At 41.4% G+C, this 15,511-nt stretch overlaps 1 protein-coding gene across 1 annotated transcript in view; it reads left to right on the top strand.

Moving 5' to 3' along the window:
- LOC137097869 (glutamate receptor ionotropic, NMDA 2A-like) overlaps positions 1-15,511 on the top strand; it is a 175,351-nt gene that overhangs the window by 106,318 nt on the left and 53,522 nt on the right. Inside the window, exon 5 of the mRNA XM_067473162.1 lies at positions 12,599-12,713. Within this exon, the coding sequence (XP_067329263.1) occupies positions 12,599-12,713 (115 nt within the window). The remainder of the gene's footprint in view (positions 1-12,598; positions 12,714-15,511) is intronic.

Here is a 15,511-nt window from a genome sequence, read left to right as displayed (position 1 = left end):
GTTGCAATTGGCTGCCTTGATTAGTATTTAATGGTCTTGTAGCTTCAAATCCTGGCTGATTGCTGCCTGTGGAAATATTTTGTTGGGAGGTTTTAGCTGGCTCAGATTGATTCTTGTCTGGAATTCCTCTTTTTTAGTGTTGTTCTGGTACAGCTGTACCAGGAGCTTCAACTTTATTTGCTTTGTATTAAATGTTTGGGTTTCAGGGACTCTGCAGATAGGTGGCTTCTTTTGGTTGCAGTCATAGGGCAAGTCATCTGTCCATCATCGTTAAGTTTTGGTCCCACCCCTTGCTCATGGCAGTTGGGAAGGGAAGGGAGCCATTTTTTAGTTAGTCTCAGCAAGGAAAACTAATGTACAGGACATGTGCAAGCTTCCCCTGTACAAAAGCTTCAACCCTTAAGACTTTCCGGGGGAAAACAGTCTTAAGAGCATCCAAAGATTCCCAAAGATTCCCAGGGAAACAGCCCTAAGGCTCTGAGAAATTTCGGAGGGAAAAACAGCTTTTAATATCAAAGAACTCCAGCTGAAGAGACTACAGGCCTTGCTGGTAGGTCCACTCGGTGCTTTGAGACGCAGTTCAACCCGGTAGTGGAGCCCACATCAGTTAGGTTTAGGTTCACAGTCAGCCTGGGAGAAGTTAGAAAGGGATTTTCCTTTAAAGTAAAGTAACAGTTAGTAGCAACCAGTTGCACAAAAGTCTGGAAGCATTTGTTTAACCTTTTGAAGACAAGAGAAGTTTCTGTTTGATTGTTCCTCAATAAAATACTTTGTTATATTTCACAAGCCCTTTAAAGACTGTTTGTGGTGGAAAATTCTTAAGAGCTTCTCTTTGGGCCCCCTGGCTTCCCGCTGGGCAAAGGTTGCACATCCTGTTCTAAAGGAAATTCTTTACAGGCCCAGCATGCGACAGAACAAGTGTGATTCTTTATTTATGGTCCTGATTTTAGAATGTTTTAATACTGCTATCCAGGTTTGTTCATTTTCACAGTTTCCTCCTTTTTGTTGAAACTGTCCACATGCTTGTGGATTTGAGTGGCTTCTCTGTGTAGCCTGATATGGTGGTTGTGAGAGTGGTCCAGCATTTCTGTGTTCTCAAATAATATGCTGTGTCCAGGTTGGTTCATCAGGTGCTCTGCTATGGCTGACTTCTCAGGTTGAGTTAGTCTGCAGTGCCTTTCAGGTTCCTTGATATGTGTTCGGGCAATGCTGTGTTTGGTGGTCCCTATGTAGACTTGTCCACAGCTGCATGGTATATGGTAGACTCTTGCAGAGGTGAGAGGATCCTTCTTGTCCTTTGCTGAACGTAGCATTTGTTGGATTTTCTTAGTGGGTATGTAGATAGCTTGTAGGTAGTAGATAACACCTCCCAACAAAGGATCCCCCAGGCAGCAACCAGCCAGGCATTGAAGCTGCAAGGCCATTGATCAGTTGATCAGTGTGGCCAATTGCAACATTCACACTTGCCTCAAGTGACAAGAGTTCTTTCTCCCACCCTGGACATTATTCCACAGGTATATAAACCTCACTTGCTTAATAGCCATGTATAAATATGTGAGAGGAAGCCACAGGGAGGAGGGAGCAAGCTTGTTTTCTGCTTCCTTGGAGACTAGGACGCGGAACAATGGCTTCAAACTACAAGAGAGGAGATTCCATCTGAACATTAGGAAGAACTTCCTGACTGTGAGAGCCATTCAGCAGTGGAACTCTCTGCCCCGGAGTGTGGTGGAGGCTCCTTCTTTGGAAGCTTTTAAGCAGAGGCTGGATGGCCATCTGTCAGGGGTGATTTGAATGCAATATTCCTGCTTCTTGGCAGGGGGTTGGACTGGATGGCCCATGAGGTCTCTTCCAACTCTTTGATTCTATGATTCTATGAATTTCCTACAGACCTCACAACCCCTGAGAATGCCTGCCATAGGTGTGGGTGAAAGGTCAGGAGAGAATGCTTCTGGAACATAGGCATGCAGCCCGGAAAACTCACAGCAACCTATTTATCAATTGAGATATATATATATATATAGAGAGAGAGAGATAGAGAGAGATAGAGATAGATAGAAAGATAGATGTCATTTCAAATAGCAAACCTTGACAGCAACCCAGTGATTCCAGCCATGAAAGCCTTTGACAACACATTATTATTGCAGTTACCGCTATTACTATTCCAAATCCGAATCCAAATTCCAAATCTATCATCATTATCATCATCATTATTTTATTCCTAATCCTAGCATATATCTACATTATTATTTTTATTATTGTACCATGTATCGTTGTTGTTGTTGTTGTTGTTGTTGTTGTTGTTGTTGTTGTTATCATCATGCCAAGTCTAGCATATGTTGACATTATTATTCCAAGTCTTACATGCATCATCATCTATATAAATAAAAATGTAATGTTAGTTTGTGGGATTAACAGAACTCAAAAACCACTGGACAAATTGACACCAGATTTGGACAGCATGCACCTAACAACCCCCCAAAAAATTGATTTTGTCATTTGGGAGTTGTAGTTGCTGGGATTTATAGTTCACCTACAATCAAAGAGCATTTGAACCCCACCAATGATGGAATTGGGGAAAACTTCCCACACATAACCCTCATGACCAGCAGAAAACACTAGAAGGGTTTGGTGGGCATTGACCTTGAGTTTGGGAGTTGTAGTTCACCCACATCCAGAGAGCACTGTGGACTCAAACAATGATGGTTCTGAACCAAACTTGGCACAAATACTCCATATGCCCAAATATGAATACAGATGGGGTTTGGGGGAAATAGACCTTGACATTTGGGAGTTGTAGTTACTGGGATTTATAGTTCACATACAATCAAAGAGCATTTGAACCCCACCAATGAAAGAATTGGGGCAAACTTCCCAACAAGTGACCATCACTCATAAAAACACTGAAAAACACAGCAAAAGAGACTTAAAAAGCCAAAAAACAAAAAAAATACATTACAATGAATGCAAAAAGCCACATACATATACACAAATATATATACACACATATACACAGACTAGGCCACAGCAATGCGTGGCAGGGGACGGCTAGTCGATAATATGATTACTATTATTATTCCAAATCCTAGTAATCATCATCATCATCATTTTATTCCAAGTTCTAGGATTCGACATTATTATTATTATTATGACAGTCCAAGTCTTCGCTTGCATCTATACTATTATCAATCTTCCACTTTCTTCTCTTGATCAAGGCCCAAAGCTGAAGGCTAAGTGTAAAGACGTCAGCAAATCTAAGAAATTTTGGCAAGAGAAAATAGGTTTGATGCCTCTCATCAAACCAACCTCCAGAAAATCTATGGAATAATGGATATTGTCAAATGCAAAGGAATTAATACTTTTTGACTTGGGTCAAATGAGCAATCATTTTGAAAGGGAGCAAAAAAACCCAACACATAGTCATTGATCTGTTTCTTGGAATTGATGGAGGTCTTGCTAGGAAATACGATTTGCTATTGAGACAAAATGGATTCCTTTGTGGTTCCAACGGTGTGATGTACTTTACAGCTTGGATGCTGACCATTGGAAAAGCAGAAGTAAAAAAGAAGGAAATGATCTATAGGAGGTCTTCAGCCAGTTTTATCATCCAAAGACTTTGTTTTCCAAAGTTTCCTTGGAACGGTCGGTTCTGCTTCTTCAGCCATTATTCCCCTAAGAGTTGGATTAAAGTTGTTATACACCCACATACGCTGATCCCAAAACAATATTTCTATACAGACATTTTAGCTTCCTTGGCTGCATCTGTATTGTAAAATCAATGCGGTTTGACACCACTTGAACCGCTATAGCTCCATGCTGTGGATGCCTGGGAGATGCAGATTTGCAAGGCCATAGGGTCTCTCCAAAGATAGCGCTCACCTTGAGTGTGTCTAGAAGTGGTATCAAAGTGTGTTAATTGTACAGTGGAGATGCACTTGGAGGGCCTAGTATACTTTGAAGGCAGTTAGTCCACTTTGAGATCTCGAAGCAACAATTCAAGGAGAGACCTGAAACATGGGACTCCCCTTTCCCATGCCATATATATATATATATATATATATATATATATATATATATATCTAGCCAGCCAGCCACAGTGGTCCACACTATGGTTATATCCCGTATAGATTACTGTAATGCACTCTACATAGGGTTGCAATTGAAGACTGTTCGGAAGCTTCAATTGGTCCAACGATCAGCAGCCAGGTTGCTCACTGGAGCAGCATACAGGAAGCATACAACCCCCCTGTTGTGTCAGCTCCACTGGCTGCCAGTTTGCTATCGAGCACAATTCAAAGTGATGGCTTTAGCCTATAAAGCCCTAAATGGTTCTGGCCCAGCCTACTTGTCCTAACATATATGAGTCACCTGATGGCTGAGAAGAGCGGTATACAAGTAAAGTAAATAAATAAATATATCTTCCTCCGAACTATCTTGGAAAGTAAGATCTTTGGGGAGGCCTTGCTCTCTGTCCCACCCTCTTTGTAAGTGCGGTTGGTGGGGATGAGAGACAGGGCCTTCTCAGTGGTGGCCCCTTGGCTGTGGAATTCCCTCCCAAGCGATATTAGATCAGTCCCCTCCCTCCTAGCCTTCAAAAGATGAATAAATACAGGAGGCTTTTGAGAACTAATGTAGTGCAATAACCTTTGAGAAGTTTTTTTTGGTCGTGTCAGGAGCAAGTCGCTTCTGGTGTGAGAGAATTGGCCATCTGCAAGGACGTTGCCCAGGGGACGCCTGGATAATTTGATGTTTTTATCATCCTTGTGGGAGGCTTCTCTCATGTCCCCACATGAGGAGCTGGAGCTGATAGAGGGAGCTCATCCGCCTCTCCCCGGATTTGAACCTGCAACCTGTCCTGTCTTCAGTCCTGCCGGCACAGGGGTTTAACCCACTGTGCCACCAAGGGCTCCACCTTTGAGAAGTAATGGAGTGCAATAACTTTAACGTGGAATAATGTGTAATTGAGCACAGAATGGCCTAGACTCTGATTCATGGATGGCGTGTTTTTAACATTAGAATGTATTTTATCATGTTTAATTTGTATTAATTTTAATCCAATTTATTTTATGTTGATATTGTATGTTGTTAAGGCACTATGTTAGTGCCACTTGTAAGCCATCTAGAGTCCCCCTCAGGGTAGAGAAAGGCAGGATATAAATAAGGTGTGTGTGTGTACACACATACACATATTTACATATACACATAAAATATAATATATAATATAACAATATATTTATTATTAATATATTGTTATATTATATTTATATAATACTATACCCAGTTTTGAGCCTTGAGGAGAGGTGGGTAAATAATAATAATAATAATAATAATAATAATAGTAATAATAATAATATATTGTTATATTATTATGCTTTGTGTGTGTGAGAGAGTGTGAGTGTGTATATATACATCCTGCCCTTTTCTATTAATAATAATATAATATTATTATTATATGATATCATATATAATAATGTACTCAGCTTTGAGCCTTGAGGAGAGGTGGGTAAATAATAATAATAATAATAATAATAATAATAATAATAATTTATTTTATTTATTTCCAGCATTTCTACCCCGTCCTTCTCAACCCCCGAAGGGGGACTCAGGACAGCTTACATTTGTCAGAATTTGATGCCATAAAATATAACAAAGCAATATAACAATTACAACAATAAATAGAACATTAATTAAAACTAATTAAATTAATGTGCTACCCACCTCTCCTCAGGCAGGGTACAATACACATCAACATAAAAATACGTACAAGAAAAAATTATAAAATACATATAACAAAACACATACAACAAAATGCACCACTATAAATCACAGACATCAAAACGTATGGTACAAAGGTTGAAATAGAGCGGCAACAGAATTCAAATCCAACTCTCGTTTCAGAATCTCAGATATTCCCTTAAGGGTCACATATAAGTGATGAACATGAAATATTTTCCGTCTAATATTCACGCATGGACTACAGCTTCTGCTTTCTATTTTTGTCCAGCCTGTTTCTCCCTTTTCAGCACTGGAATACATGGGTTTGGGGCGCAGGCATTGACCCCCCCTTGGATTTAATGGGAGATCAGTATTCAAGCACTAATTCTCAATGTGGGAATGGAGTGTTTTGGAGTGCATTTTGTTGTATGTGTTTTGTTATATGTATTATTTTAATTTTTCTTTTATTTTTATGTTGACATTCTCCTTTGACATGTTGGGGAACATAAAGCAGGCATTTATTCTCTGTGGTTTTCCCATTGAGGCGAGCTAAAGGACGCCTATCTCCACATCTCCATAGGCCATTTCTGGCTATTTAAAAAACACCAAATATTGGAATCAAAACCGGCAGGTTCCACCAATCTGGTGCCAGCCGAGCGTGAAATGAGCATTGCTCCAATTAAGATCTGGCTTGCAAGATTTGAAGGTGCGAGGGATTAAAGTTATGAATGCAAACAAAGCTTTCTTGGGTTGCAGTGGGCTCAAGGGAAAAAGCCAGCGCTAGGGAGAGAAAGGAGGCACAGTCCGAGAGGTATCAAACTGCACCGTAAGCCTGAGCAAGCTTTTATAGGGAGATTAGGATTCAACAGCAACTCATTGAATCGATGGGAACTGATTGATCTCTTGACTCGCTTGTCAGCATAGAACTGATTCAATGCTGAGGAACGATGGACTTGCAGCCTGAGAGCATCTGGAGTGGTGGTACAATTTCTGCCATTGAAATAGAAGGCTGTCGTCTAAAAGGCATGGCCCAGTCCAACTTACAAACATGGCTCCCTAAGGGTTTATAAACAGGAAATTTTCATATTTTTTTTGAAATTATAGGGAAATCATGACTTTTTTCTCTTGCGTTGCTACTGGTGGCCACAAGGGGGCTGTGTTACTTTGTCGAATTCCGACTGAAATCGAACACCTTTTCAATATAATTACCTTAAGGATGTGTATATATAACATAATGCATTATGTGTGTGTGTGTATACACATCACACATATATAAATATATATGAATCTATCTATATGAATATTTGTGGATAAATATATCTATCTATGAAAATATATGTATGAATCTATACATATATGAATATTTATGGATGAGTATATCTCTATTATCTATCTATGAAAATATATGCATGAATCTCTTGACTCTATATGAATATATATATATATATAGATGAATCTATCTATATATTATCTATCTATGAGAATATAGGGATGAATCTGTCTGTCTATAATATATATATATAGTATGAATATTTATGGATGAGTTTATAGATATCTATATAGAAAATATATGAATCTATTTATCTAGCTTTGAAAATATATGGATATTATATATACTCATATACTATCAAATATGTATTGTCGAAGGCTTTCATGGCCGGAATCACTGGGTTGTTGTAGGTTTTTCCAGGCTATATGGCTATGTTCTAGAGGCATTTTCTCCTGACGTTTCGCCTGCATCTATGGCAAGCATCCTCAGAGGAAGTGAGGTCTGTTGGAAGTAGGAAAATGGGTTTATATATCTGTGGATACTATAAAATATATTCTCGCTCACTGTATACACACACAAATATATATATATACATACGCACATAAGGTAATCCACATGTAGTTCACGTTTGATCAGCCCACACACTGCCTTGCAGAAAATATGCCACACAGGTGAACAGTAAATAACAAGTAGTTTACTCTTTGTAGTTCATAACAACATAGAGAAGTCTGACTTGGCCACAGTGGTCCATGCTCTTGTTATATCACGAATAGACTACTGCAGTTCACTCTACATGGGGCTGCCTTTGAAGACTGCCTGGAAGCTTCAACTAGTCCAATGGTCGGCGGCAAGGTTGCTCACTGGAGCGACGTACAGGGAACATACAACTCCTTTGTTACGCCAACTCCACTGGCTACCTATCATCTTCTGAGCGCAATTCAAAGTGCTGGTTTTAACCTTTAAAGCCCTAAACGATTCTGGCCCAGACTACCTGTCCTAATGTATCTCCTGCCACGAACCATCACGAAGTATAAGATCTTCAGGAGAGGCCCTGCTCTCGATCCCACCACTATCACAAACATGGTTGATGGGGACAAGAGACAGGGCCTTCTCAGCAGTGCCCCCCCCCCCCCGCTGCCTATGGAACGCCCTCCCTAGAGATATCAGATTGGCCACCTCCCTCTTGTCTTTTAGAAGGAAAATCAAGACCTGATTATGGGACCAAGAGTTTGATCAGTGAGCAACAAGTGGAAGAAGATCACACAACTTAAGAGAATGAATTGATCCGTACTGGTTTTTGGATTTCAATTTTAATAGATGTGTCTTAATTGATTGTTTTAATTGTTGTTTTAATTTTTAATATTTTGATTGTACTGTGGTTGTTTTTATGATGCTAGCATCGTATGATGTTTTGTTAGGCCGCCCTGAATCTCCCTTCGGGGGGAGAAGGGCGGGGTATAAATATAGTTAATAAATAAATATACACAATGTGAAGCTGGAATGTGTCCAGAGAAGGGCAACTAAAATGATCAAGGGTCTGGAGAACAAGCCCTATGAGGAGCGGCTTAAAGAGCTATGCATGTTTAGCCTGAAGAAGAGAAGGGTGAAAAGGAGATATGATAGCCATGTATAAATATGTGAGAGAAAGCCACAGGGAGGAGGGAGCAAGCTTGTTTTCTGCTTCCCTGGAGACTAGGACGTGAAACAATGGCTTCAAACTACAAGAAAGGAGATTCCATCTGAACATGAGGAAGAACTTCCTGACTGTGAGAGCCGTTCAGCAGTGGAACTCTCTGCCCCGGAGTGTGGTAGAGGCTCCTTCTTTAGAAGCTTTTTAACAGAGGCTGGCTGGCCATCTGTCAGGGGTGATTTGAATGCAATATTCCTGCTTCTTGGCAGGGGTTTGGACTGGATGGCCCATGAGGTCTCTTCCAACTCTTTGATTCTATGATTCTATGATCAGTTGCGTCAACTTACATAACATCCTTTTATGAGATATTTAAAATAGTCTTTCTTTGTCCATGTGGATAAACTCCTTCACCACCTCATGAAATGAGAGCAGTCTCCAAATTCTCTCTCTTCCATCTTCTTCTCCCTCTCTGCACTCGCATAGCTCAAGCCTGAACAAAAATGTAACAGCAACCAAAAGTCCCAGGCTCAGCCCGCTTCCCAGGCATTGCCTGACCAATCAGCTTGATGTATCTTATTTTACAGTTGACACACATTAACTGATTCCTTGCATGCTCCAACAAGATTCATTGTCTTTCAATGTAATCAGTGTGTTCCACCAAGCCATCGTAGTCCAATTGCTTTCCTCTGAGACTGAGAGAGTATGACTTGCCCATTGGGCTTCTATGGCTGAGCAAAAGTGATTCAAACCCATAATCCAACCATTCAACCGCTCCATCATCGTAGCTCCTTCCTCCCTATATAGTCCTTTCTGAATCCGGGGGCTACTGGTCTCACGTACGTTCCCTCTTTGTCCTTTCCTGCAAACGTCCAGAAGGCGTGATTAATGATCTTTTAAGGAATGAGAGATGGCCTTGAACAGATATTAAAGGATGCTAAAATTAGCCTCTTTTCCAGGCCTGGGATCCAGTGACTGATCTTCGGAACAGAGAGGGACATTCAAATGGTCTTTTGCTTCCTACTTTTTTTTTGTGTGTGTGAAAGAGACAGGGACTCTTCAAATATGGCCAATATGAATGTAGATTTGAATTTCAGTGCATGTTGAATTTGGGAGAAACCAGTTCCCAAAAGTAACTTTTCTTTTTTTTTAAATAAATGTATTTTTATTTGAAATAATAGGGGAAGGGAGAAAATGTAATATTTTAATTTTACATGTAAAGTTGGAGAACAATAATATAAAAGCAAGTAGGAGGGAAGAGAAAATAGATTTGAAGAAAAATGGGGAAAAAGTCTATATATTGTATTGTCGAAGGTTTTCATAGCTGGAATCACTGGGTTGTTGTAGGTTTTTTCGGGCTATATGGCCATGGTCTAGAGGCATTCTCTCCTGACGTTTCGCCTGCATCTACGGCAAGCATCCTCAGAGGTAGTGAGGTCTGTTGGAACTAGGAAAATGGGTTTATATATCTGTGGAATGACCAGGGTGGGACAAAGGACTCTTGTCTGCTGGAACTCGGTGTGAATGTCTCAACTGACCACCTTGATTAGCATTTGATGGCCTGGCAGTGCCTGGGGCAATCTTTTGTTGAGAGGTGAATCATAGAATCATAGAATCAAAGAGTTGGAAGAGACCTCATGAGCCATCCAGTCCACCCCATTCTGCCAAGAAGCAGGAATATTGCATTCAAATCACCCCCGACAGATGGCCATCCAGCCTCTGTTTAAAAGCTTCCAAAGAAGGAGCCTCCACCACACTCCGGTGCAGAGAGTTCCACTGCTGAACGGCTCTCACAGTCAGGAAGTTCTTCCTCATGTTCAGATGGAATCTCCTCTCTTGTAGTTTGAAGCCATTATTCCGCATCCTAGTCTCCAGGGAAGCAGAAAACAAGCTTGCTCCCTCCTCCCTGTGGTGAATAGATGTCCCTGATTGTTTACACTCTATTGTTTTGTTGTTGTGATTCTAGAGTTTTTTTAAATACTGGTAGCCAGATTTTGTTCATTTTCATGGTTTCCTCCTCCTTGTTGAAATTGTCCACATGCTTGTGAATTTCAGTGGCTTCTCTGTGTAGTCTGACATGGTGGTTGTGAGAGTGGTCCAGCATTTCTGTGTTTTCAAATAATATGCTGTGTCCAGGTTGGTTCATCAGGTGCTCTGCTATGGCTGACTTCTCTGGTTGAAGTAGTCTGCAGTGCCTCTCATGTTCCTTGATTAGTGTCTGGGCAATGCTGCGTTTGGTGGTCCCTATGTAGACTTGTCCACAGCTGCATGGTACACGGTAGACTCCTGCAGAAGTGAGAGGATCCTTCTTGTCCTTTGCTGAACGTAGCATTTGTTGGATTTTCTTGGTGGGTCTCTAGATAGTTTGTATGTTGTGTTTCCTCATCAGCTTCCCTATGCGGTCAGTGGTTCCCTTGATGTATGGCAAGAACACTTTTCCTCTGGGTGGATCTTTGTCTTGACTCTTTTGGCTTGTTCTCGGTATACCGTATACCATGCAGCTGTGGACAAGTCTACATAGGGATCACCAAATGCAGCAGCATTGCCCAAACACGAATCAAGGAACATGAAAGGCACTGCAGACTACTTCAACCAGAGAAGTCAGCCATAGCAGAGCACCTGATGAACCAACCTGGACCCAGCATATTATCTGAGAACACAGAAAACGCTGGACCACTCTCACAACCACCATGTCAGACTACACAGAGAAGCCATTGAAATCCACAAGCATGTGGACAATTTCAACAGAAAGGAGGAAACCGTGAAAATGAACAAAATCTCTTAAAAAACTCTAAAATTACAACAGCAAAACAACAGAAGGTAAACAATCAGGGACAATTAATCACCTCTCAACAAAAGATTGCCACAGGCACTGCCAGGCCATCAAATGCTAATCAAGGTGGTCAGTTGAAACATTCACACCTAGCTCCAACAGACAAGAGTTCTTTGTCCCACCGTGGTCATTCCACAGATATATAAACCCAATTTTCCTAGTTCCAACAGACCTCACTACCTCTGAGGATGCTTGCCATAGATGCAGGCGAAACGTCAGGAGAGAATGCCTCTGGAACATGGCCATATAGCCCGAAAAACCCTACAACAACCCAGTCTATATATTCCTTAAAGAAATAAATAAAGTGGTGACTTCCATCTAATCCTTTGTGGTTTTATGCTTGTTTGTTCTATAATATTCTATATTATAGATATTGAATAATAATAATAATAATAATAATAATAATAATGAAGTCCTTTTTTCTGGTGTTCCATTTAATAAAGTTTCTTTTAGTAGTTCTTTTGCTTTCTCATTGAGAAAACCAAAAGTAACTTTTCTGAAGCTGCGAATGGGTTTTTCCATTCAGGTTTGAAATCATGGGTGTGCACTCGATTGTGGTCCCCCAACAATAACATTGAAGGAGCTGGGGGTGGTGACGGCCAACAGGGAGCTCTGGCGTGGGCTGGTCCATGAGGTCACGAAGAGTCGGAGACGACTGAACGAATGAACAACAACAACAACAATAACATTTCCATACTTTATGCAAGGAGGTCTATACCATTTTCCACCACTTTTAGCTTCCTTTGCTCAATGCTATGGAGTCCTTGGAGTTGTAGTTTGGTGAAGCACCTAGATTCTTTGACTAATAAGATCGTATTAAAATTACTGCTTCAAGGATTCTGTTACATTGAGCCAGGGTAGTCGAAGTGGTGCCAAACTGCTTTAAGTCTACAGTGTAGATGCGCCAAAGAGTGTGCTTCAGAATCGTGCGGGAATCAAGCATTGCTGTTCTCCATCGTAATGGATTTGATTTCGATCCCCGAAAACCAACATTTCCTTCGTTTTCTGCTGTTGTCTCGGCACAGCAAGGGGGGGGGGGAGGATTTATGGCGGTGTGTTTCACCGAAGTTAATCCGACGTTGGAATTAGTTTGCTCATTAAGCGCCGGGCAGCTCATTAATCCCGCTTTGAACACCTCTCTCCCTTTCTTTTCCAGATTTATGATGAATGTGACCTGGAAAGGGAGGGACCTGTCCTTCACCGAAGACGGCTACCAGGCCCATCCCAGGCTGGTGGTCATCGTCCTCAACCAAACACGGAACTGGGAAAAGGTAAGGCAGGGCTCAGGCCTGGGAGTTGTAGTTTTCCAAGATTTTGAGGCTTTGCTGGGTGCGTCAACATTGTCGAATGAATGCCGTTTGGCACCACTTGAATTGCCATGTGCTCAGTGCTATGAGAACCTGGGAGTTGCAGTTTTCCAAGATCTCAAGCCTTCACTGGGTGCATCAACATTGTCGAATGAATGCCCTTTGGCACCAGTTGAACCGCCGTGGGCTCCGTGCTGTAGGAATCTGGGAATTGTAGTTTCCAAAGGTCTTCCATTCTTTGACATTGTTGAATGAATGCTATTTGGCACCAGTTGAACTGCTGTGGGCTCAATGCTGTGGGAACCTGGAAGTTGTAGTTTCCCAAGGTCTTGGGTAAATCAACATTGTCGAATGAATGCCATTTGGCACCAGTTGAACTGCCATGGGCTCAATACTGTTGGAACCTGCGTGTTGTAGTTTCCTAAGATCTTGAGTGGATTGACATTGTTGAATGAATGCCATATGGCACCAGTTGAACTGCTGTGGGCTTAAAGCTGTGGGAACCTGGGAGTCGCAGTTTCCCAAGGTCTTGTGTGCATGGACATTGTTGAATGAATCCCATTTGGCACCAGTAGAACCGCCATGGGCTCAATGCTGTAGGAACCTGGGATTTTTAGTTTCCAAGATCTTGGGTAGATTGACATTGTTGAATGAATGCCATTTGGCACCAGTAGAACCGCCATGGGCTTAATTCTGTGGGAACCTGGGAGTTGCAGCTTCCCAAGATCTCAAGCCTTCACTAGGTCCATCAACATTGTTGAATGAATGCTATTTAGCACCAGTTGAATTGCCATGGACTCAATGCATGGCAGCCTAGGAGATGTAGTTTCCCAAGATTTTTGGTGCGTCGACATTATCGAATGAATGCCATTTGGCACCAGTTGAACTGCCATGGGTTCGATGCTGTGGGGACTGGGAGTTGTAATTTCCCAAGGTCTTGGGTACATCAACATTGTCGAATGAATGCTGAAGCAGGGGACAAGGAAAGGGTCTAAGGCTGATAGGAATTGTGGGAGTTGAAGTCCAAAATACTTGGCGGGCCCAAGTTTGCCCATGCCTAATATAAAGGATGGAATAAAGGGCCAGAAAAGCTGGATCTGGGACTCCAGAAAACCCAAACTCAACCCTAAAGGCCCTAGTTTTGTTACCTGGCCATGACATTAAGTTACTGATCCTAAGTCGAATCTATTTGTCGCACCCAAGGCCTGAAGCCACCTATAGTTGTAGTTTTCCAAGGTTTTGTGGCTTTACAGGGTGCAAACATTACACAAGAGTCCAGAGTTGAAGCAAACAGTTTATTGCAAAAATGCACAAAAGTTATATTGTAAAAAAGCAGGAATAATGAAATAAGGTGTAGAATCCAAAAGGTTAGCAATCAATTACCTCTTGTAAATCCAAAACCAATACCATCCAAAAATAGTCCCTAAATACAAAGGCAGCTTAAATCCATAAGCAAAACTTGAACAAGAATACCAAACAAGAATATGAAGAACTCCCAGAATACTAAATTCCAAAACCAAGGCTTGAATACAATAAGTAGAGAACCTAGGCCTAGCTGTACCTGAAAGCCACGTTGCCTGAACTGAAAGCAGAGTATCCATTAGCTCCTAATTAACAGACATGAAAGCATTACATCTGCCCTGGAATTTCTGCTTCCCTCAAAGCCATGTTGATCTTCGAAGCTGACTATCTGCTCTAATTTGCAAGCGTGCTTCCTTGCTTTGGTCAGTATCACCAGGTGCTTTCCCATGAGAGTTTCTCATCAATTCGTCTTCGCTGGACTCCTTATCTAGAGAGGATAATTCCTACTCCTATGACTGGCCTTGAGGTTGAGGTTCAGAGGCAATTACATTCTCAGGTCCTGCATGTGAATTAATCCCAGGAAAGCCCACAATCCCATCTAACACTAAGTCAGTGTTTCTGAACCTTCCTAATGCTGCGACCCCTTAATACAATTCCTTGTGTTGTAGTGACTCCCAACCATAACATTATTTTTGTTGCTACTTCATAACTGTAATTTTGCTTCTGTTATGAATCGTAATGTAAATATCTGATATGCAGGATGTATTTTCATTCATTGGACCAAATTTGCATACAGCTGGGGTTTGCGGGATTGATTTTGTAATTTGGGAGTTGTAGTTGCTGGAATTTATAGTTTACCTACAATCAAAGAGCATTCTGAACTCCATCAGTGATGGAATTGAATGAAACTTGGCACACAGAACTCCCATGACCAGCAGAAAATACTGGAAGGGTTTGGTGGGTATTGACCTTGAGTTTGGGAGTTGTAGTTTACCTACATCCAGAGAGCACTGTGGACTCCAAGAATGAGGATCTGGACCAAACTTTTCACGAATACTTAATATGCCCAAATGTGAACACTGGTGGAGTTTGGGGAAAATAGACTTGGCATTTGGAAGTTGTAGTTGCTGGGATTTATAGTTCACCTACAATCAAAGAGAGCACCATGGATCAAACTTGGCACGAATGCATCTGGACCAAACTTGGCACTAATACTTAATGTGGCCAAATGTGAACACTGGTGGAGTTTGGGGAAAATAGATCTTGATAATTGGGAGTTGTAGTTGCTGGGATTTATAGTTCACCTGCAATCAAATAAGCACAGTGGAACAAACTTGGCACGAATGCATCTGGACCAAACGTGGCATGAATGCATCTGGACCAAACTTGGCACTAATACTTAATATGCCCAAATGTGAACACTGGTGGAGTTAGGGGAAAATAGATCTTGATAATTGGGA

The sequence above is a fragment of the Anolis sagrei genome, chromosome X, assembly GCF_037176765.1.
Source record: "Anolis sagrei isolate rAnoSag1 chromosome X, rAnoSag1.mat, whole genome shotgun sequence".
NCBI lineage: Eukaryota > Metazoa > Chordata > Lepidosauria > Squamata > Dactyloidae > Anolis > Anolis sagrei.
Note: the sequence above shows the minus strand (reverse complement) of the source record. Positions and strands in the feature narration are given on the sequence as shown.